The 21,524-nt window shown below is 40.7% G+C and overlaps 1 protein-coding gene across 1 annotated transcript in view; it reads left to right on the top strand.

The window, feature by feature from the left end:
* The window catches only part of C5H10orf90 (chromosome 5 C10orf90 homolog), a 130,505-nt gene that overhangs the window by 54,348 nt on the left and 54,633 nt on the right, over positions 1-21,524 (top strand). Inside the window, exon 3 of the mRNA XM_056850205.1 lies at positions 5,669-6,776. Coding sequence (XP_056706183.1) covers positions 5,669-6,776 — 1,108 coding nt within the window. The remainder of the gene's footprint in view (positions 1-5,668; positions 6,777-21,524) is intronic.

The raw sequence follows: 21,524 nt of genomic DNA, 5'->3' as shown, positions 1-21,524 counted from the left end.
GGGAAGAGTGATTATGTTTCCAGGCCTGTCTTTTAATGGCTCAGGCAGGTTCCTTGGGTAATGCAGCAATGCCAGTGGGCAGATGGATGATGAGCATGCCTCTTGTGGATTCACGATAAGACACTTTTCATTCACCACAGGCAAGTGCCACTGTACTAAAAGCAATGGCTCCAATCAGTGACGAACCCCATTTGCTGAGCTGCAACAGGGAGCCAACATGGACTCAAGCCGAAACGGAGGTCCCAGGGTGCTCGTCGGGGCTGGGAGGAGGCACGGCCAGGTGCTGCAGGGTCTGCATGGCTGGCGGGCACACCCCAGCATAATGGCGGCCATCAGGAGAGTGGGGGGGAGGAAAGTGCCCTCACAAGCCTTGGCGGCAACTTTCCCGCCATGGTGGGCATCGCTGGGCCCTCCCGGCCCTCAGGTTCAAATGGGCCAATCAGGCCCGGGGAGCCCAGGGGCGGGGCCAGTCGAGATAAAAAGAGCCTGCCCGCCGCCCCTCTCCAGCATTCCCTTCACTTGCATGGATGCAGTTACGGAACCAGCAGCTGTCATTAGTCAGCAAAGGGTAGGACTGTCAGTGGTAGGCAAGGAGGCATGTGGGATGTGTGGCCACTGTGGCGATTGACCAGTGACTAGGAAGCTGCAAGAAGCATCCCAAAGCAGCAGTGGAGCCAACAAGCACCTGCACTGTTATCTCCTGGCTGCTGATTGATGAGCAGTGCCCACTGTGCTGGCAGTCAGGATGATATCGATGGCATGCATTAGGTGCTGGTGGCCAGTCGGAAGCAGTGTCCCTGTGCCGATTTGACTCCTGATGACTCCCAGCTATACATTGCATTGAATACACGTGAACACATGAAGCCACCTTATACTGGATCAGACCCTTGGTCCATCAAAGTCAGTATTGTCTACTCAGACCGCCCGCTGCTCTTCAGGGTCTCAGGTAGAGGTCTTTCACATCACCTACTTGCCCAGTCCCCTTAACTGGAGATCCCGGGGATTGAACCTGGGACCTTCTGCATGCCAAGCAGAGGCTTTACCACTGAGCCACGGCCCCTCCCCTAATAAACCTCCACATCTTCACGTCTGGACAGTAACTAGAAGCCATGGTCAGAACAGGCTAAAGCTTAATCCTGATGGAGTTTACTGGTGAGGAAGGCTAGCTGCATTCTGCACTCACTGAAATTTCCACTTAGTTTTCAAGGGCAGTACCATGTAAAAAGCATGTTACTAAAGTCCAATCTTGAGGTGACTGTACCATGGATTAGCATGGCTAGGTCAACCAAGTCTTAAAAAGGTGGTAATTTCCATGCCATATGAAGTAGAAAAATGGGTACTTTTTGCTACCTAATTTAATTGCTTTTCCAGCAAAAGTGCTGGTCCAACAAAAGTCCAAGCTTAAATGTGAATCTATTAGTGGTAAAGAAGAAGAGTTGGTTTTTATATGCTGATTTTCTCTAACTTTGTAAGGAGAATCAAACCGTCTTACAGTCTCCTTCCCTTCCTCTCGCCACAACAGACCCCTTGTGAGGTAGGTGAGGCTGATAGAGTTCTAAGAGAACTGTGCCTAGCCCAAGGTCGCCCAGCTGGCTTCATGTGTAGGAGTGGGGAAACCAACCAGGTTCTCCAGATTAGAATCCACCACTCTTAACCACTATACCACACTGGCTCTCGTAAAGCCATACCATCTAATATAAGCAGGATAATTCCCTCCAAACCCGCAGGACTGAAGCCGGGTTGAAAAGGATCATAGGATTGTTTGACACATATTACCCCAAGTTCAAGGTTATTACACTTTATACTGTTGTTACCTATGTTGGGTCCCAAGATGCTCAGGAGAATGGTAGGAGCAATCAGCACACAGATGACAACCCACACTAAAACTTTGGACAATATCAGTCAACAGTCTCACACAGATGTTAAACAGCAACAGTGATAATATGGATCTGTGCAAAACTTTGTGTACCACAGATTCTACATCAGCAATCACCACTTTCTGCACAGGTTAGATAAGAAGACCAAACTAAAGCGATTTAAATGCCACTCCTCTAACCCCAATGCCATTTTCCAGGTGCCTCGGAAGAATTCTGTCATATCAAGAGTAACGTATAAACCCAGCCATAAGCAAGCCAAAATATTTGAGAGACTTATGCCACTTTGAGAGTCTGATCTGGCTAAGAAGTGGGTTAAAAATGCAAGAAAGAATGTACATGAGCTAATGTGATTGTTTCTCACCTAGGGTAACCATTAGCACTCTCTCTCTCTCTCTCTGTATACACACACAAATAAATATATATGTCTACTTGTTTGTAAAACGATAATCTGTATTATTGGTTCTCCAACTATTCATCAAGATAAGAATAGATATCTGGTTCTTCTCTGTATTTCTAGGGAAACGATGCATGGCAATGCATTCTGAGATGTCAGTAATTCCTGTGAAGATAACAGGTCCACCCCCTTGGTAATAGAAGAAATTAATAACTAGTTTGAACAGCCACCCAGTTTTTGGAAAACCACAAGATGCTTTGCTGCAAACGTACACTAAAGCACATATGACATTGAACTCCGCCTTGTGCTTCTGTTTTTGTTCGTTCTGCCTGTTTAGGACACAAGTGCTTTCAAAGATGTGTGATCCCCCGATAGCAACATGTGTGTTACAACTGTTGGAAAAGACAACATTTTAATATTGTTGCCTTTTTTTTTGCAGCTACACTGAAAGGCAGATAAAAACAATGCAGCATCCCCATAAGGATATTTATTCTATGTTCTACTAGGTTTTTTTTAATGAAGGCCCAGAGAGTGATATCTACACACCTAAAAAACTTAGAAGTATCGTCAGCTATGGCCTAGTTTATGCAGCAACAGTAAATATTGAGGGGGAAAACATATTGCTAAGATTTGTTGACTGTTTTACAAGAAGGGTGACAGTTTTAACACCAGCTACTTTTCTATGAAGAATAGCTTGATTATTTCTAGCCCTTCAACCTTCTCCCACATGTTGTAGAGTTGCTACTTTTTTTTCCAACCCTGCTTTTGTGCCATGTTTTTCTGTCATGGTTCTAAATTATGGGGAAAACTTCCATCTGCTTAAGTTTCCTGCTTTGTGAACAAGGGGGGGTGCGGGGGGGATGGGGGCGCTTGGCGCTGCGCGGCCGGAAAGCCTTCGCTTGGTAGAGGCGGGGCACAAGGATCATGGACCCCCCCCAAAAAAGGCTCCAGCATTTGCCGGAGTGTTCCGGCTGTCCTTTGAGCTGCCGGGTGTGTGTGGGGGATGCTCCAGCCCTGCGGCTCAGTGGTTGCCCCGCGCGGCCCTGGGGGACGGTTCCGGGTAGGTGTCCAACGCCCCCTGCCCGGAGGGGCTGTGGCTCAGTGGCAGAGCCTCTGCTTGGCAGGGAGAAGGTCCCACGTTCAATCCCCAGTGGAATCTCCAGGTAAAGGGACTGGGCAAGCAGGTGATGGGAAAGACGTCTGCCTGAGACCCTGCAGAGCCGCTGCTGTTCTAAGTAGACAACACTGACCTTGATGGATCAAGGGTCAGATTCAATAGAAGGCAAGGAGAAGGGGCCGTGGCTCAGTGGCAGAGCGTCTGATGGCATTTGGCACGCAGAAGGTCCCAGGTTCAATCCCCAGTGGCATCTCCAGTTAAAGGGACCGGGCAAGTAGCTGATGGGAAAGACCCTTGCCTGAGACCCTGGAGAGACGCTGCTGGTCTGAGTAGACAATACTGACTTTGATGGACCAAAGGTCTGATTCAGTATAAGGCAGCTTCATGTGGGGATTCTTGGACTTACGGTTTCTCTCCCATTTCCTTCTCTCGCATACGGCTGTCTAATTAAAGACTTCTGCTGTGATGGCAAACCATAGTTTTCCATTATGTTCCCACCTCAAACTGTATTTTTCATTTTTGGTTATTATGATTTGGAACCTTGGTTTGTAAATAAACCATAGTTTACCATGGTAACAGAAACCTTTAATTAGATTCCTATGCATGAGGGGAGGATGTAGGTGGAAGGTGCTTGTAAATTTAAGAACATAGAAACATAGGAAAGGCCATGCTGGATCAGACCAAGGCCCATCAAGTCCAGCAGTCTGTTCACACAGTGGCCAACCAGGTGTCTCTAGGAAGCCCACAAACAAGACAACTGCAGAAACATTGTCCTGCCTGTGTTCCACAGCATCTAATATAATAGGTATGCTCATCTGAGCCTGGACAGAATAGGATTCCCAAGGCACATTTAATGGTTTGCCATTATGTCGGAAGCATATCACTGACAGCAGTAATTCTCTATGTGATGCCATCTTGATATCATCATCTTGTTCGTTCTTTGGTGACTGAGAACCCTGTAAAATGAATATAAAGTTGGGGAGGGGGGAACTAGCACTCAGGTATATGAAGAAGAAAAAGAGTTGGTTTTTATATGACGACTTTCTCTGCCACTTAAGGGAGAATCAAACCGGCTTACAATCACCTTCCCTTCCCCTCCCCACAACAGACACCCTGTGAGGTAGGTGAGGCTGAGAGAGATTGGCTTGCCCAAACTCATCCAGCTGGCTTCGTGTGTAGGAGTAGGGAAACAAATCCAGTTCACCAGATTAGCCTCCACCGCTCATGTGGAGGAATCAAACCCAGTCCTCCAGATCAGACTTCACCTCTCCAAACCACCGTTCTTAACCACTACACCATGCTGGTGGTGGTGAAAGTCAAGATCACAGCTCAATGTAGAACATGCAGTTAAAGGCACATTTCCGGATTCAAACCCTGGCTTAACACAAGATTTACGCTGCATTTCAAATGTAACATTGGGGTAGGGAGGGATATGAAAACATATGGCTGCAGTCACTGTTAAATCTACTCTTTCCTCCAGACATCCAATTGCTCAGCTTTGTTTTCCACTTCTGGACAATTTGGCTGCACAGTATGTTGTTGTATATTATAACTATCTCCAGAAAACTGTTTTAAGGATATCTGCATTATATCGTGGTCAACATTAATAAGACTTGGGTGTATGCCTTTTGATGTGTATATTGTTTGTAGTCAAGGGATGTTAAACAATAAAGACCGAAAGAAAGAAATGACACCCCAAATGACTACAGGAATGTTTCTGTGCAGTTGGTGGGAGACTAGAGTAGAAGAATCCCCCCCCCCCGTCATTCTTGATGCCTTTGTGCAGTGGCGCTGACCCAACTCCCACATAAACACTTCACAAAAAAATTGCAGCCCACCTACGTAATTCATTTTGTAATGCATTTGGAGGCTGTAAGTGCTTAAAGCGCTTTAATATTTCAGCAGTTCGGCATGGAGGCACAGTGTGGTGTTGGTTGTAATCTGAAATTGATAGTTGCTATTGGCACTTACGTTGTTAAACAAACACGGGGCCATATACCCCAACAGAGCAAACCAATTAATCATTCAAACAAGCCGTTTTATGAATGTAACATTTGCGCGTGAAATTGCCCTTATATTCATTTGTGCTCGTGTGGACATTTCTGAGTTTGTCTTATCCACACATCTTTTAGAAATGGCCTAAAGTGAAACTGCGTGAAGTGGAAATGGGACAGAAAGCCTCACATAAGCCGATTAGATGTTATCGCAAACTCCTTAGATATAATTAATAATGTATTACTGTGGAGCACTTTAATAATTATTTGGATCTTGTCTTTGCAGGATGCTCTGCTGGCACAAAACACGAAAATGAGTTCATCTATAGTCATTTCACAGATGATTCATGAGAATAAATCAAAAGAAAATAAGGCTGCTTTCCCTATGCAGTCTGTAATCACCCCGTCAGATGCTTATCACATGAACCAATCTTTGGCTAATCATAGCTCAGTCAATGTTAATAGAGCATTCATATTGCTCCCCAGAAGATTAGGAGTGCAGATGTCCTCAGATGACAATATATTTGGAGCAGACTCTGAAGCCAAAGAGAAGAAACAATGTCATAACCAGAAGAAAGGCTTCACTTCTATCACGATCACGGCTAGACGTGTTGTTCCACCTTTTGACCAGACAACGCAGACGGATGCTTCTGACTCTTCTCGTTTGCGATGCCAGGGAGGTAAGCTGCTAATGAGCACTGCTACAGGTTCAAATGTGTCTGGGCTCGATCAGGTCTCCGGATCTTTGCACGATCAAGGATCTCAAAGCCGAAATGCCGCTAAAATGAAGTCTTCTGAATCGTGTTCGCATCTGTCCAAGGGGTCTTCTGATTGGCTTTCTAGCGCTGAAAACAAAGAGAACAGAATGATCTTCCCAGAAAACATCCCGAACGAAAAGGCACCCTCGTCTTTTGTTTCGAGTGTTCACCTTAGTATTCCCCAGCAGAGTCCAAATGTAATATATTACATAGACAAATCACGCTCAGTGCGTATCATCCAAACTCAGAGTAACAACCAAAAAATTCATAGGTCAGTAGTGTCTTTCAATATAAATTGTAGTTCTCCCGGTTTAACGCCAGATGGAGTGGATGGTTTAGCTAATGGAGAACTAATCACAGGAGTACTTAAGACAAAGCTCCCAGAGGATAGCAAGACTCCGCTCAGAGCAATTTGGAATGCGGATTCGAAGGAGATCTATTTGGATAGAAAACAGACCTTGGAAATAGAATCTTTGAGGACTGACTCTCTCTGGACATGTTCCTCTGAAACTCCGCCAGTTGTGGATAGCCCTCAAGGACTTTGTAATTTAAAGCTAACAAAAAGTAATGACAAAAATCCAAGTGACAGTGACATTACATTGTCTCCCCTCATCCCTCACTGGACTTATGATGAAGGTGAGTACCTTAATTAAACTCAGATTTGTGGGTCAGATGCCCAGGCCAAAGGAAATCCATCATCTTTTTAACATAGTAGCAGGTAATTAGAAAAAGTCACTGTGTAAAAAAAATAAACATATGGTGAATCTTAGGTCCATTTTTGTACTTGAAAGCCAATTTTCAAGTACAACAACCATATACAGACAGCATTTCTTCATGGTGCACAAACAAAAACATGATTTTTTTGCCTGAAAAATATTCATGGAAAGGGCTGTAACTAATTTCCCAAGGATAAAACACAGGAAATAGCCCCCAAAGCATATTTAAATGTCCAGCTATTGGGGTTTGTATCCTACAAATGCCTGCAGTAAGTACTCAGTTTCCCCTACACTCCTCTCTCCTTTGCAATTGCTTTTGGCTTCCAGAAAGTAATCATTACTAGGGTTGTAGGATCTGCGTGGATGAAGTGCAGAACTGTGCTGATGGAACAGGCAGATGGGCAATAAATGCAGGGATCCCACCTTCATAGTAGAAAGTTGGGTCCATAGGATATCTGGGGACCCCCCCCCCCATACATTCAGATCCACAGGCTGAAGCTCACCTTCCTGGTTAAAAACCTTCCCCTGGCTCATGCCTTCTATAGTTCCTTTCTGCATTAGGCATCTTTTGTTTACTGTTAATTGCATTGGACGGCTCTCATTACAATGAAATCAAATGTTTGGGTGATCATTCAAGATGGGGCAGCGGGCCTTCTCTGCAGCCCTGCAAGACTGTGCCTGACATGAAGCAACCCACAGTGTGCCTGTGATATAGGAAAGTAAGACAAACATCCAGGAGAAGTCCTGTCATTGCTTTTGATAGGTTCCTGTGGCTTTCAGATCGCCCTGTAATCTTCCACTAGCTGGTGTGGAATGGAATGCATGTTTTACAGCACACAGCAATAGCTGCAGTGTGCAGTCTGTGGGAAGAAGAACACAGAAAGTATGGCGAACATTTAGATAGCCTGAACTGACTTGTGTGAGCAATTTTAGGGGAAGGAAAAGAAGCGTTAGGTGCAGGAGAAGTGAAAAGACAAGTCGTGTGCTTTCCTGAGTGACCTGGAATTAATCGGGGTCATGTCCAGTCAGGTCGGGGAGCACCATATTATCAGAAACGCCACAGGGCCCAGTGCAAGCTTGTCTTGACCCACCATGCCTTTTTTTAATGGATGTATGTGAAAGTAGCCTTCAAGTGTTGTTGTTCCTTTTAATAACATTGTTGCACTTTTGTGAGCATGAATACTGGCTGCAGTCCAGCTTGCGCTGCTGAGCTCAGATCTCAGTGGTTGCATCCTTTAGCCTCCTGATGTTAAACATTATTAAGAGGAATCTGTGTGGCTGCAGGACTTTTCTCTGGCGTGTTACAGACTTGCTATTTGGTGCCATTAAAAAGATTTGTAACAACAACAATGAAAAGAATCTTAAGAGAATTCTACTTTGACAGCTTGCTATTCAAGTAAAAAAAAAGTTAGCATTTGCTGAAAAATGCTTATTAGGTGCAGGGATATTTGAGTAATGTACAAAGAGGGAGATCAGTGAAACTGAACTAAAAAAAAAAAAGCACACTGCATACAGTGTGAAAGATCTGTGGTCAGATTACATGACAAAGCAGTCATGAGAATATGATTTTTTTCCCCCACTGGGGCAAACATGAGCACCATTGGGGAAATTGCCACGGGGCTCCTAGTGGTCTTGTCCTGATCCCATTCAGAGTCCCCTGTGTATAGCTGCTTTTAAGTAAAACTAAAAAGTTTGCAAGATCTCCTACATTAAATGTAAAGGTACCTTTATTGCTGCATCAGAGATAAGAGGGTGAATTAGTTGGCTTCCTTTGATGCCATCCTACCTTGCAGCTGTATCACACCTTGCAATAATCATGGTAAACAGTTATAAACTTTTAGTAGACTACATTCATTTTTAGTTGTGAACATGTTATATCCTCCTTTGAACTATGGGGTGGTTGTAGCTCAGTGAGAGATCACAGGCTTTACCTGCAAAATTTTCCAGATTCAGTCTTGGCATCACCAATGAAAAGAAATCTTGGATATCAATGGTAAGAGAGAGATATGCCAGAGACCTTGAAAAGCTGCCGCCTGTCAGAGGAAACAAAATTAGATCAGAAGGACCAGTGGTGGTATGCACTGTAAGACAATTTGTTATAGAAATGTGTATGTGCCTCTTGGTTGGTTTCCCTCTGGTAATTTTTTTTTGGGTAAACTTAGTACATTCTTTCATATCTGAAAGTTATGAATAGAACTAATTAATAATGACCCAAAAGATCGTGGACTTTCTTGTTGGGATAAAAAAAAATTAATGGGTACTCCATTACTTGTCAGCCATTTAGCGGTGACAAATTATAGGAAATGAGTTAATATTCATGGGACTTCATTAAAATTGGTTCTGAATTATACCTTTGAATGAAAGACGGGAAAGATCTATTAGATAATCTAATCCAATTGCATATAAAATGCAGCATGGCTCTACTGTTTAATAACTTAGAGCAATGCAGACTGATGTAGATTGTCAGAGATGAATGTATTCCTTGCAATACAGTATATTTGGGTATTTGTCCCCAAAGTGAAACTGCTGTTTCATACATTGTTATCACAGTTGAGATTGGAGCGGCGGGGGGGGGGGATCCATTAAACATGAAAGCTTATGTGCTTACAGGTAGGTGCTAATTAGTTAGGGATAAGAAGAGAGGACAGAGAACAGTTTAAAGATATTTATGGAGAAACTAATAACATTAACAATTTAAAGGTAGAGGTCACATTCTGTAAGAAGTCACAGAGGTTTCCAGGTGGTTTGGTTGCAGAGGGAATTGGGCCAACAGGAGCTGGGGATGATAGTGTAAATGCTCAGGGTATTATTGGTAGAAGTACAACAGAAGTTGGAATTGAGAGTAGGATGACAAAAGAGAACCCTGTGTAGAGACAAAAGGACCAAGAGAGGCAAGGGCTGATGGAGAAGGAAATGTGTTAGAAGTGTCTGTATGCCGGCGGTAGAAGCCTCTGACCCAAGATGGGGGAGCTGCAGTACTTAGTGCTAAATGAGAATTTAAATATAGTAGGTGTTTCACAAACATGGTGCAATGGGGAAAATCAATGGGATGTGGTCATCTCGAGGTATAAGTTCTGTTAAGGAAGGGACATGTTGGGGGCTGACTCAAAATCGGCGTCTAGAAAAACATCTGGGTAAAAGTGGTTCATTTGTTCATTTTTATTTGATTTGATTTATTTCAAAAGAACCAGAAAAAACCTGGGGAAATAATCCAAAACAACAACAGCAAACAAACAAGCAAACCAAAAACTAACCTGAAGTGAAAACTAAAGGCACAAAAATGTGTGTGGAAATCAGGGAATAAACCAAAGTGGTATGGGCCCAGAACTGGTGGGGAAAAAACCATGTGGAAAAGCCCCGTCTTCATTATGGAAAGTGTGGGCATGTACTCCTGACACTGACACTATTTTTGGGAATGGCATCTGAAGCACTGAGTCAAATAGAGGTGACAAGAGATGAAGTTCTAGACTTATAGGGGAAACTAAAAACCAATAATTCACCGAGTCTTGATATCATACAACAAAGAGTTCTTATGGAACTCAAATATGAAATCATTAATCTACTAATTAGTATATGTAACTTGTCACTGAAATCAGCCACCATACTGGAAGACTGGACAGCAACAATGATTACACCAGTTTTTTAAAAGTGGGGGTCCTAGAAGGATGGGTACTGGAACTGGTGCTGTTTAATTTGTTCACAAATGGGGGTGTGCAGCAGAGCTGTAACTAGCTTATTTTGTGCCCAAGGCAAGAATACAGAATTGTGCCCCCCTATACTTTCAATTAACACATAAGTGAGTAATGTACTATTAAAAATATAAAATTAAACTACATTATGTATGACATTTTTTCACAATTGCACTTTTAAGATGTTTTTAAGATGTTTTTAATTTTTGAATTGGGGTGTGCGTTCAAATATCCTGAACTGGGAAAAAGCCAAAAAAAGCTGCTTTGGCTTCTTTCATCTTTTTTTTGGCTGGAAAAAAAAAAGAGTCACCATTTCAATGGAGTTGAAAAGGCAATTTTTTTTAAAAAAGCTGATTTCCCCCTGGATTTTTCAGGTCCATTTTACCCTAGGGGAATCTTTGAAGGGCTCTGGGGAGGCTGTGTTTTGAGATAGAGGCACCAAATTTGCAGCGTAACTTCCTGTGACTGTCCGTGGAAGAACCTCCAAGTTTGGTGAAGATTGGGTCAGGGTCCAATTTTATGGGCCCCCATTTTTCTCCACTGGAAACAATGGAGAATGGATGGGGGCACCCTCTTTGGGGGCCCATAAAATAGAACCCCCTGACCCATTCTTTCCCAAACTTGGGGAAAGGGTTCTTCTAAGGAGAGTCACTGGAAGCTGTGCTCCAATTTTTTGTTTTTTCCTGGCTTTTTTTCAATATTTTTTTAAACAATTGGATCTATTAAACCCTACGGGAAATCTTTGTGGGGCTCTGGGGGGCGGTTTTTTAAGGCAGAGCCACCTAATTTGTCTCTCCTTACATGATGTAAGAATATTTTAAACATAACTAGACAGACTTGTTGGGTTTATCAGTTTAAACATTATTATTGATGTTCCCGACCTATTGCACAGAAACATAAGAAAAATACAGAAATGAGAAACATGGATAACAATAAATACATATGAACAATGCAGAAATTTATACTCAGTGTCAATTAAGCTGCAAATGAGAGCTACTGCATTAGGTCTAAATTTTATGGTGGAGTTGGATTTAAGAACGGATTTGGGTAAAAGTTCAATGTATAAAAGGGAAAGAATAGACAAAGTTTCATATTTAATATCTCATATTTAGTAATCCTTTGGTACATACACCCCAAGACCCAATGGTGGCTCACAACAATATGAAAGCTCTAAACACAATAGAAAAGAACATTTAAGATAATAGAATACAATCAAATTAAACATTCTCTTTTATTAAGACTCTACATCCCTCACAAACCAAAAACCTCCTGAAAGAGGACAGTCTGAATTAGTAGGGGCAGAGAGGGAAACAGATGTTGTGGTTGTAGTGGATAGCTTGATGAAAATAGCAAAGAGGGGTAAAGCAGGTATGTTCAATATTGGGGATTATTAGGAAAGGATATGAATATCAAATGGCCAATGTTGTTTTTTGTGGATGCTGTAATTCCCTTATATAGATCTAGGTGTGGCCTCATTTGGAATACAATTTATAGAGTTCTGAACTTCCACATTCAGACGCATTAAGTCTTTGAATATAATTGCTTGGAGGCAACATCAAGGGAATGCCTCAGCTTCTGTTCCTTGTTGGCCCTCCATGTCCTTCAATGTGATGCTGGAATAGGTGGACCCGCTATAGCAGGGCTCTTCTTACGATCTTACTGTACTATGTTCTGTGCCAGTGTGGTATAGTGGTTAAGAGTGGTGGTTTGGAGTGGTGGGCTATAATCTGGAGAACCTGGTTTGATTCCCCACTCATCCACATGAGTGGCAGACACTAATCTGGTGAACTGGGTTGGTTTCCCCACTCCTACTCATACTTCTCCTCCTCAAGAGAACTAGCATGTGGGACAGGGTTTCTCTAGTAGAGTTGCATGCCAGTGTATCTTAGGATACAGCTTTTATTAGTTAAGGCTAAGAAGAATAAAGATCCAAAAATTGCCATATTAAATTTCTCTAGCAGATGGTTTTGCTAAACTCATGGGCAAGAGATTATCATGACTGTTATCCAGTTCCTGTTTTAATTCATCATTATCTGCTATAACAACCCCTTAAAACTAACTTTACCCTCATAGTCAACATTGAATTAGAAGCTGAAATGAGCTGAAATTAGAATTATGGAAAATGCTGGCGTGAGTCTATTTAGCCTCAGCATAAATACTTGTGTAAGGAGTAGTTGAGGTATTATCTCCAGTATGTAGAGGTTAGTAAACTTCAAAACAGTGACCTGTTCAGCAAGGGTATGGTTTAAAGTAAACTCTTTGGAATTAATACTGCTGAGTTTAATAGGTTCAGAAACTACCTTAGATAGATTCTGAATCAGAAGTATTAGGCTATTGGATATGCAAATATTTATGCATAAGTGGTGAATTTACACAATTGCATTTCATCACGTGCTCTCCGTTTAATTTTTATTGTCACATTTCTTGACAGTACACTCTGCAGGTTGCAAATGGAGTATGACTTACAATTGAATAGTGGAGCTTAATAGCAGGTGGCAGTTGAAGATCTGTCACTTACGAACACATCTTGCTGCTTTTGTAGAAGATATAAAGTGACTGATCTCCAAGTCCTGATTATTTTTCATACAGCCCGGCATGTATCTTAAGAGAAGCATATATAGAATTGAAAAGTGCTAATGAAAATGCCCCATTTAATCAGCGCGTCAGGGTTATTGAAAAGTATCCTTTTCTTGCTAGTAAAAACATCAGAAAGCTTGGATTTCCTTTCTTTGGATTTTAAAAAATGAGTGGTAACTTTTATTTATCTGAAACTTCAAGGCATCTGCGCTGGAGAGATGTCCTGACATACTGAATGTACTGACATACTGAGTTGTTCATAAAGTCTCAGAGTTTTTCTTTTCTTTGGAAGGCTTGGAGAGTGAACTTTGCTTTTATACTCATGTTCTAAGGGATCACTACATTTGTATGCCCAGACACTCTTCCATAAACCCTTACTGTACACATACACAGCCTCTATCAGACAGCCCTTTCACCCTGGGAACTCCCCCTTGAGCGACGGTGGGACTGCACCATCTTCTTTGGTGGCTCAACCTCACTGTTGTCAATGGGGCATTTCCCCTTTTTTCGTTATTTTATTTTTTAAAATGCTTTTTTAGGATCTGCGGTGGATGGAAATTCTCTGAGGAGAATTCTCTGCTGGAAATTCTCTGAGGCGCCGACGCTCCCAGCCACCGCGGATCTATCCCCCCTTCAGGACTGCGCTCAAAGGCATCTTGGGGTTGTATGTGGGTGACATCACAAAGTCTTTCATCTTCATTCTCATGGAGACTGCACTGACATCAGCATCCTTTTATGCCATAATCCAAATGGATAATGTTGACTGTCCTCCGCAGTGTCTTTCATTGTTCCCCCCCCCCAAACAAGCACAGATTTACTAAAGAGAAGAATTAAAATCTGGATACTGGGATGTTGCTTACCAGATGTCTAGGAAATACTTGGGTAAGCCGTACCAGATCTATGAGAATAATTGTTTTGTAGGTGATATGGATAGTTCGGTTAGTTTTTTGTTTGTGTTTGTTTAAATAGAAAACTAAGCGCAAGAGCTTACAGCAAATTTATATTTTACGTATTGTTCTGCAGATGACTTTTTAAAATGAAGCAAACAAAACTAAGAATACATGTTTCATGTACCTTTTAATTATATAATGAAGATTGCTTTTTTAGTATAATTACTATGTGCACCTGGATAGTTCTGCTGGCTTCTTGAATTTCATAATAATGTGACTATAAATATAAATTATCTAAACATTGAATAGCTGGGAAGTTTAATTGGGTATTTCTTCTTTTTCCATTTCCATGTCTTTCATCTTGTTTGAGGTTATATGCTTAGTAATGTAATCACATTAGGAGAGGATGGGCTTTGCCTCCAGGTTGGGGCTTAAAGCCCCCGTTTGCTGCAGATATGGTTCATTCTCAGAAAACGAAAACAGGATTTACTGCCTAGGATCCGGATTGTTGTCCTTTTCTGAGTTACACATTAAAAAAAACAATAACATAGAAATGCAATAGAATATAGAATTTCTTTGTGATGTATGCAATGCAAACAATGATTTACAAACATGTTCAACATTGGTGAATATTCATAAATTAGTTTGGGGCTTATTAGCACTCACATAAATCTTTGATACTGTGATGTTGAAGCATTTACTAGGTATGTCCTCTTATTTTTCTAGACAGAATTGGGCAGAATTGCTAGTGTTCTTTTCTAGCTAGTGCTTTAAAGGCTGTGATGAACAGAATGATAAAGTCTCTTTAGCTTTACTTTTATTGCCTGGCCTTAGAGAACCCTACAATTTAAAATCCTCTGAATTCTTTGGCATGGGCAAAGGAAAGAATGAGAAAGAAATGTTTCAAGTCACCTACGAAGACATTGGATACTATTTTAGTGGCCATTTGGATTTATGATAACTGAATAACTATAGCTGATGAACACTTAGATTCCCATACTCAACATAAACACATGCAAGTAGAATTAAGTATGAAAGAGAAAAAAAATGTGCACTATGACACAGAAAATATTTTGCTGTGGGGTACACTTACAAAGCTGAAACCGGTCTTTCACTGTGGGGCTGTCTTTGGGCAGGGTTGCCAACTCCGAGTTAGAAAATTCTTGGAGGTTTTTTTTTGTGGGGGGGGAGCCTGGGGAAGGCAGGGTTTGGGGAGAGGAGGGGCCTCAGCTGGGTATGTCATAGGCCATTTATGCAGGGTTGATTTTTTACGCTCGCTGAAAGCTCCTTTTTAAAATCCAACCTTTAAAATGCCTATTCATGGTCCTGATGCAAGAAGAGAAAGTCAAACAAGCGTCATTTGTATAGCTAACCCGCAGCTGTTATTCTTTATGCTTCCTTGAGTGGACGCTTCAAGGTGGGAAGGGAGCAAATAAAAAAGGGCGCGTTAAAGGGGGTCTTAAGAAATGCGAAGCAGGTATGCACTGGCTTCGCAGGGACTTCTGGAATGACAGTTCAGCGTGAAAAACTAAAAAAATATGCGGGGCACTTCAGCCTGGAACACACTGCTAATTACCAAGCATAAACGCCCATAGAGTCCACCCTCCAAAGCAGTCATGTTCTCCAGGGGAACTGATCTCTGTCTTCTGGAGATCAGTTGCAATTTCTGGAGATTTCCAAGCCCCGCCTGGAGAGTAGCAACCCTGTTTTAGGGGCAATTTCAAATCATATGTTTTTGATGATTTACAAGATGAAAGTTGAATGACGGGCAGAAGTTTGATCCACGATGTAGCCGTATTTGCAGCAAGCTTACTGTACTCTGCACGGGCTGATGATACTTCAGTGGCTTCTTTCAGGTTTCAGATCCAGTCTCTGAAACCTGAACCCAGAATTGGTTTCATATATTGCCCTTTACACTGCTACCAGCACCTGTTTCTCCGGCTTTTGCTCCTGCTATACGTTGTTGATTCTCGGTTGATTGCATTGTGCTAGCACATGCATAATTTAATTCCCATAGTCAAGGTTCAGGGTTCAGGTTTATTGCGTGTGGCTTAAGGCTGTCACAAAAATTGGACTAAAATCACTAGAGAAACATGTAACAATCTTTGATAACACATATGTGTACGTTTACATTTTAGTGCCAAATTAAAACACAAAGAAAGAAAAATCTCTTAACCACCAACACTTATCAAAGTATTGAGCATAAACATTGTTTACAGTCCAAATTATCTAACATTTAACCACCCAAACCTGCATAACTTAGAGTCATAGCTTTTAACACTTGCCTGGTTAGAGCTCACTTTTATGAATAGAGAATCTCACTTCTTACCATGCCAACCACATGTAAATGGGATTTGCAGTTCTGTTCTAATCGATTTTAATGCGTTGGGCTAGCCTGACCCAAATTTTCTTTGCTGCTAGAGCAAAGAGGGCAACTTTATATGAGACAGCTGGTCCCGTGTCTGCAAGGAGAGATAGAACTTTCTCTTTCGTTGTACAATTATCTAACTTGGCCAAGACTGTCCCTAAGAATTTTTGTCTGGGAGCGAGATATAAAGGGCAAACCAGCAAATAATGGCATAGGTCTTACAGTTCTGAGCTTCCGCAAATTTATGTATGCTGGGCAACTGGTCATTGGGAATAGCGCCCTTCGAGCATAGCCGTTTGCATTGTTTGAAAATGGATTGATGTAAAAGCTGAACTAATTCCCATAGGATGACAGAAGACTGAGAGGTATTTGATCCAATACTAATTGTTAAATTTCTGACCATAGTTCCTGCTTTCTAGAGATAATTTTCTAGGACACCTGTAAATTGGCTCCCTTCCCTTAGGTTGTCCCCCCTCCTGCTCCTATATATCCTCTTACCCCATACGCTCCTCATGATGGCACTGCCTACTTCCCATACCACAAACTGCCAGCTTCTCAGCAGAAAATCTCAACTCTATTGAATTCATTGTGGCAATGATAATCTGAGTTTGGCCTGAGTATATTATAATTTGGGGAGGGGGATACAGGGGGAATTGATGTGCCCCCCCCCCACAAGTCTTTGAGGGTTCCCTACCATGAAAGTGGGTCTGGCCCAGTGGCTGGCACCGCATAACTGTGCCATAGTTTTCTTAGGTAGAAGCTGCTGGGGGAGGGGGGTAAAAGACCTGACTGAATGAATTTCAACAGGTCAAAATAACTCAGTTCCAGGAGTTTATAGATTATTATGGATTATTCACAACCTTTTCAATCTGGTTTCCAACCACTGCCCTACTTGATTACCTTTGTTGGGCTGCTGAAAAGCAGAGTGTTCAGTGTTGCTTTCTCCTGGACCTCTCAGCAGCTTTTGGTACCATCAAACCATGATAACCTTCGACTCTATGACACTTTCGCAATAAGGTCCACATAGTTCCGGTCAGGATCGATTCTGGCCTGCGCAACTGTGTGAGTTGTTCACCCCTTCCATGGAGTTTGACCTCATCCTCTCACTCCTGGCATTTTGGAAACTGGTCACATCTGTTTTCCTAGTAGCCTTTCAATGGTTCTATTCCTATGTCAATTGGTTTTCTCTTTGAGTTGATTTTATTGCTGATAAGGTTATTTTATGCTTGGTTGGCTTTATGTCTTGCTGGTCTGATCTGAAGCTGTTTTATAAATTGCTTTGAATTGCCTTGCTAAGTTTTGTTACTGTTGCTTTATTTTGAATTGTTTTATTTCTTTTTATCCTGTTGTTACCTGATGTGCATGCTATTTTAATAACAGAAAGGCAGGATAGTTTCTAAAATAAATAGTAAATATTATTTCATTGCATTTTGACAAGGAAACACTAGCAAAACTAAATATTTTTAAAATATATGTTAATGTATAATTTAAAAGAATCAATATGCTATTTAAGAAAATAAATCTTAAATGCTTCTACAGGGTTAATCCAACCTGGGGTCATATTTTCTAAAGATCTTTTATATTTTTTCCAAATCTGAAATAAACCAAATCTAATAATATGAGGATTAAATTCCTTGTTTACCTTATCCTTTTCATACCATAAATATGCTTGCCACCCAAAACGTAGATTAAATCCTTCCAATTCCAATACTTTGAGATTCTCCAATAATATCCAGTTTTTAATCCATACAAAACAGGATGCTTCATAATACATTCTTAAATCAGGTAGCCCCAAACCTCCTCTGTCTATGTTCAGTTAAATTATTATATGCTATTCTATGTCTTTCTTTACCCCATAAAAAATTTAAAATATCTTTCTTCCAAACTTTGAAAATTTGGGCCCCTTTTAAAATAGGTACATTTTGAAACAAAAAAGCGTCCTGGGCAATACCATCATTTTAATCACAGAAATTCTACCCCATAGCAATAAAGGTAATTTTTCTCAATTTTTAAGATCTGTAACAACTTTTTGCCAAACCTTACTATAATTGTTTTGAAACAAATTTAAATTATTTGGAGTTAACCAAATACCTAAATACTTTACTTTATATTCAATGGTATAACCAGTTCTTTTTGATAATTCCAATTGCTGTGTTTGAGTCATATTTTTAACCAACAATTTAGTTTTATTTCTATTTATCTTAAAACCTGCAAGTTTTCCATAAACCTCCACAATTTTATTCCAATCATCAATTTGAGAAGTAGGGTTAGTCAAGAAACAAACAATATCATCCGGATCGGCTTTAATTTTAAAATGATTTCTCCCAACTTGAAATCCTATTAACTCCCGAGTTCTTCTAATCTTTTTCAATAAAACGTCTAATACTATAATAAATAGCAAAGGTGAAATAGGGCATCCTTGTCTAGTACCTTTTTGAATCTCAAATTGTGATGATAACATACCATTAATTAATAATTTAGCTGATTGATATGTATAAATTTTTTCTATCACCCTTTTAAAATTTGCACCTAGACCCATATACTCTAATACTTTCTTCATGAATTTCCAGTTCACATTATCAAACGCTTTCTCTGCGTCTCAAAATAACAAAGCCATCGGAGTTGTACTAGAATCTGCAAATTCTAAAATATCTATTACTGTTCTAACATTTTGATTCATCATTCTACCAGGTACGAAACCTGTTTGATCCTCATCTATTACCTGATTTAAAACTTTCTTTAATCTTGATGCTAAAATATTTACAAAAAGTTTATAATCATTATTCAGTAAAGAAATGGGCCTATAATTTTTCTCTTCTGACAAATCCGAATTTGGTTTTGGTATTACTACAATATTTGCCTGTTTCCAAGTTTGTGGAATAGATCCCTTCAGCAAACATGAATTCAATACCTTCAATAAATGTGGCGATATGTGGTGAAAAGAGGATGTTGATTAAATTTAGATTTGAATATTTATAGAGAGATTATAGAATGCATAGAAGGAGAATGGTTCCTAAAGTCTAGAGAAGAACTTAAAATAAAGGATTGGTTTATGTATTATAAAGTAAAAGATATATTTAATAAAGATAAGATGGTGGGTTTTAACAAAAATAAATCTAAGTTTGAAATAATATTGAATAAAGGAAATAAAGGTTTAATAGGAAGGATTTATAAATTATTAAGAGAATTAAATTTGGAACAAGAAAGAATTAAATTAGTGATGGTAAAATGGATGCAGGATTTAGGATATAACATTGATTTAGAAATTTGGGGACTTTAGCGGGGTCCATGCTAAGGCCATGATGAGAGATTATGTACCCCAATAAAGTTATCTGCTCTTGGTGAAATAAGCATTTAGACAGTTTTGCATAGAGCTGGTGGTTACGCAGTCGTTGTAAAACTTCTCTGACCAGAGCAACATGTTCCTCCATGGTTTTTGAATAAATAAGAATATCATCCAAATAAACTACCACGCCGCGGTGTAGCAAATCATGGAGGATTTCATTAATGAGTTGCATGAAGACCCCCGGGGCCCCTTTTAATCCGAAAGGCATCACAAGAAATTCATACATTCCAAAACAGCTAGAGAAGGCGGTGAGGGGTTCGTCTCCCTCACGGATACGGACGCGATAATAAGCTTCCACTAAATCCAATTTGGAGAAAACGCGACCCTCCTGTAATTGCCCCATAATATCTGAAATCAACGGTATGGGGTAGGCGTTGGCTTGGGTAACTGCATTAAGCTGTCAGGCTTGTATCTCAGGCCTGTATCTCAGTTGATGTTTACTTTCGCTTTCTCGCCGACCAGACTCAAGGACTGTTATGCCTACTGAACTCTGTTTGAAGCTCTGGGAACACAGCTTTGTTTTTGATATGTAATCTCTCGCCTTTTCAGTGCTTTTATATTACCAAGTTCAAGCCAGCCAGCCTCATAGCTGTCACCCTTTGCTATTAAGCTCTGTTATGCTCTGTAAATCTATTTGACCAGTAAAGACCAGCTTCTTTGGACCTGATTGTCTCTGATGTGGTTTCTGGTTCATTTGGACCAAGGGCTTACAGAAGCTCAGGACGCTCTGATCCTTAGCAAGCAGTTCAGCTAACTTATCACTTGCAGCTGTGCTTAGAAGCCTTACACAGCTTTATTCTGGCAGCCATCCTGGTGCATGGAAGAATAAGACTTTGAATATACGAATATTGTTAATGATAAAACTTCTGTGAAGGTATGTTTATTATCAGTGTTAATATTGGCTTTGTAGCTTATTGTTCTTAAGGTAACTTTTGTAAGTAGTTTTTTTATTGATGAAGAATGGAATAATGCAAGGGTATTTAAGCCATATTGATTTATTGGACAATCATAGGAGCAACATTTTAAGGCCACCGGCTTATGAAGCTGTCTTTGGATGGCGAAAGCGTTTAAAGCATCCGGAAAACGCTCCAGCAGAGGCGTCCCTACGTCGTTCTCAAGCTCCATTATTTCGTTCTGTAAAGAGAAAAAATTAAGTCATTGTACTTACCTTTGAAAGTATTTTACAAGTCATTGTACTTACCTTTGAAAATTATTTGCCTTCTTTGAGTAGCTTTATGCTACATATTCTTTGTATTTCTGTATAACATCTGCACTTGTAAATAATATATCACTTTTGCATACCATTTTGAGCTTGATACCATTATCTTTATCCAACTACCTGGCAGTTGGCAACCCTATGTGTGTACAGTTCCTGCCTGGGATTTGCTACTTACTGTGGTGTCGTGCTGCCATCCACAGTTCTGGGGTGGGGATTGTGGGAGATACAGCCAGCCAATCCCACCCCTCCACATCAGAGGGAGAGAATGATGCCCTGGGCACTTTCCCCTGCACTTATGCAAGCAACCCCTTAATGTTGCAGTCATGAAAAGACAAATATGCACGTATGAACAGGCCTGGCTTTCCATGGCACAGGAACAAATGTGACTGCTACTCTCTATAAGCATCAGATGCCATCTTTCTCATTCCATGCGTACTCCATAGTTGTTCAGTCCTCCAAGCATAAAGCAACATTACTGTGAGCCAGGAGGCAGCTCTAAGGTCCTTTCAATAATTTGTTGTTTAACTGGCTACGTTCTGCCATAAACATGGAGCTTATTTTGGCCATCAGTAGTTCTTC

The sequence above is a fragment of the Euleptes europaea genome, chromosome 5, assembly GCF_029931775.1.
Source record: "Euleptes europaea isolate rEulEur1 chromosome 5, rEulEur1.hap1, whole genome shotgun sequence".
Taxonomy (NCBI): Eukaryota; Metazoa; Chordata; class Lepidosauria; order Squamata; family Sphaerodactylidae; genus Euleptes; species Euleptes europaea.
Note: the sequence above shows the minus strand (reverse complement) of the source record. Positions and strands in the feature narration are given on the sequence as shown.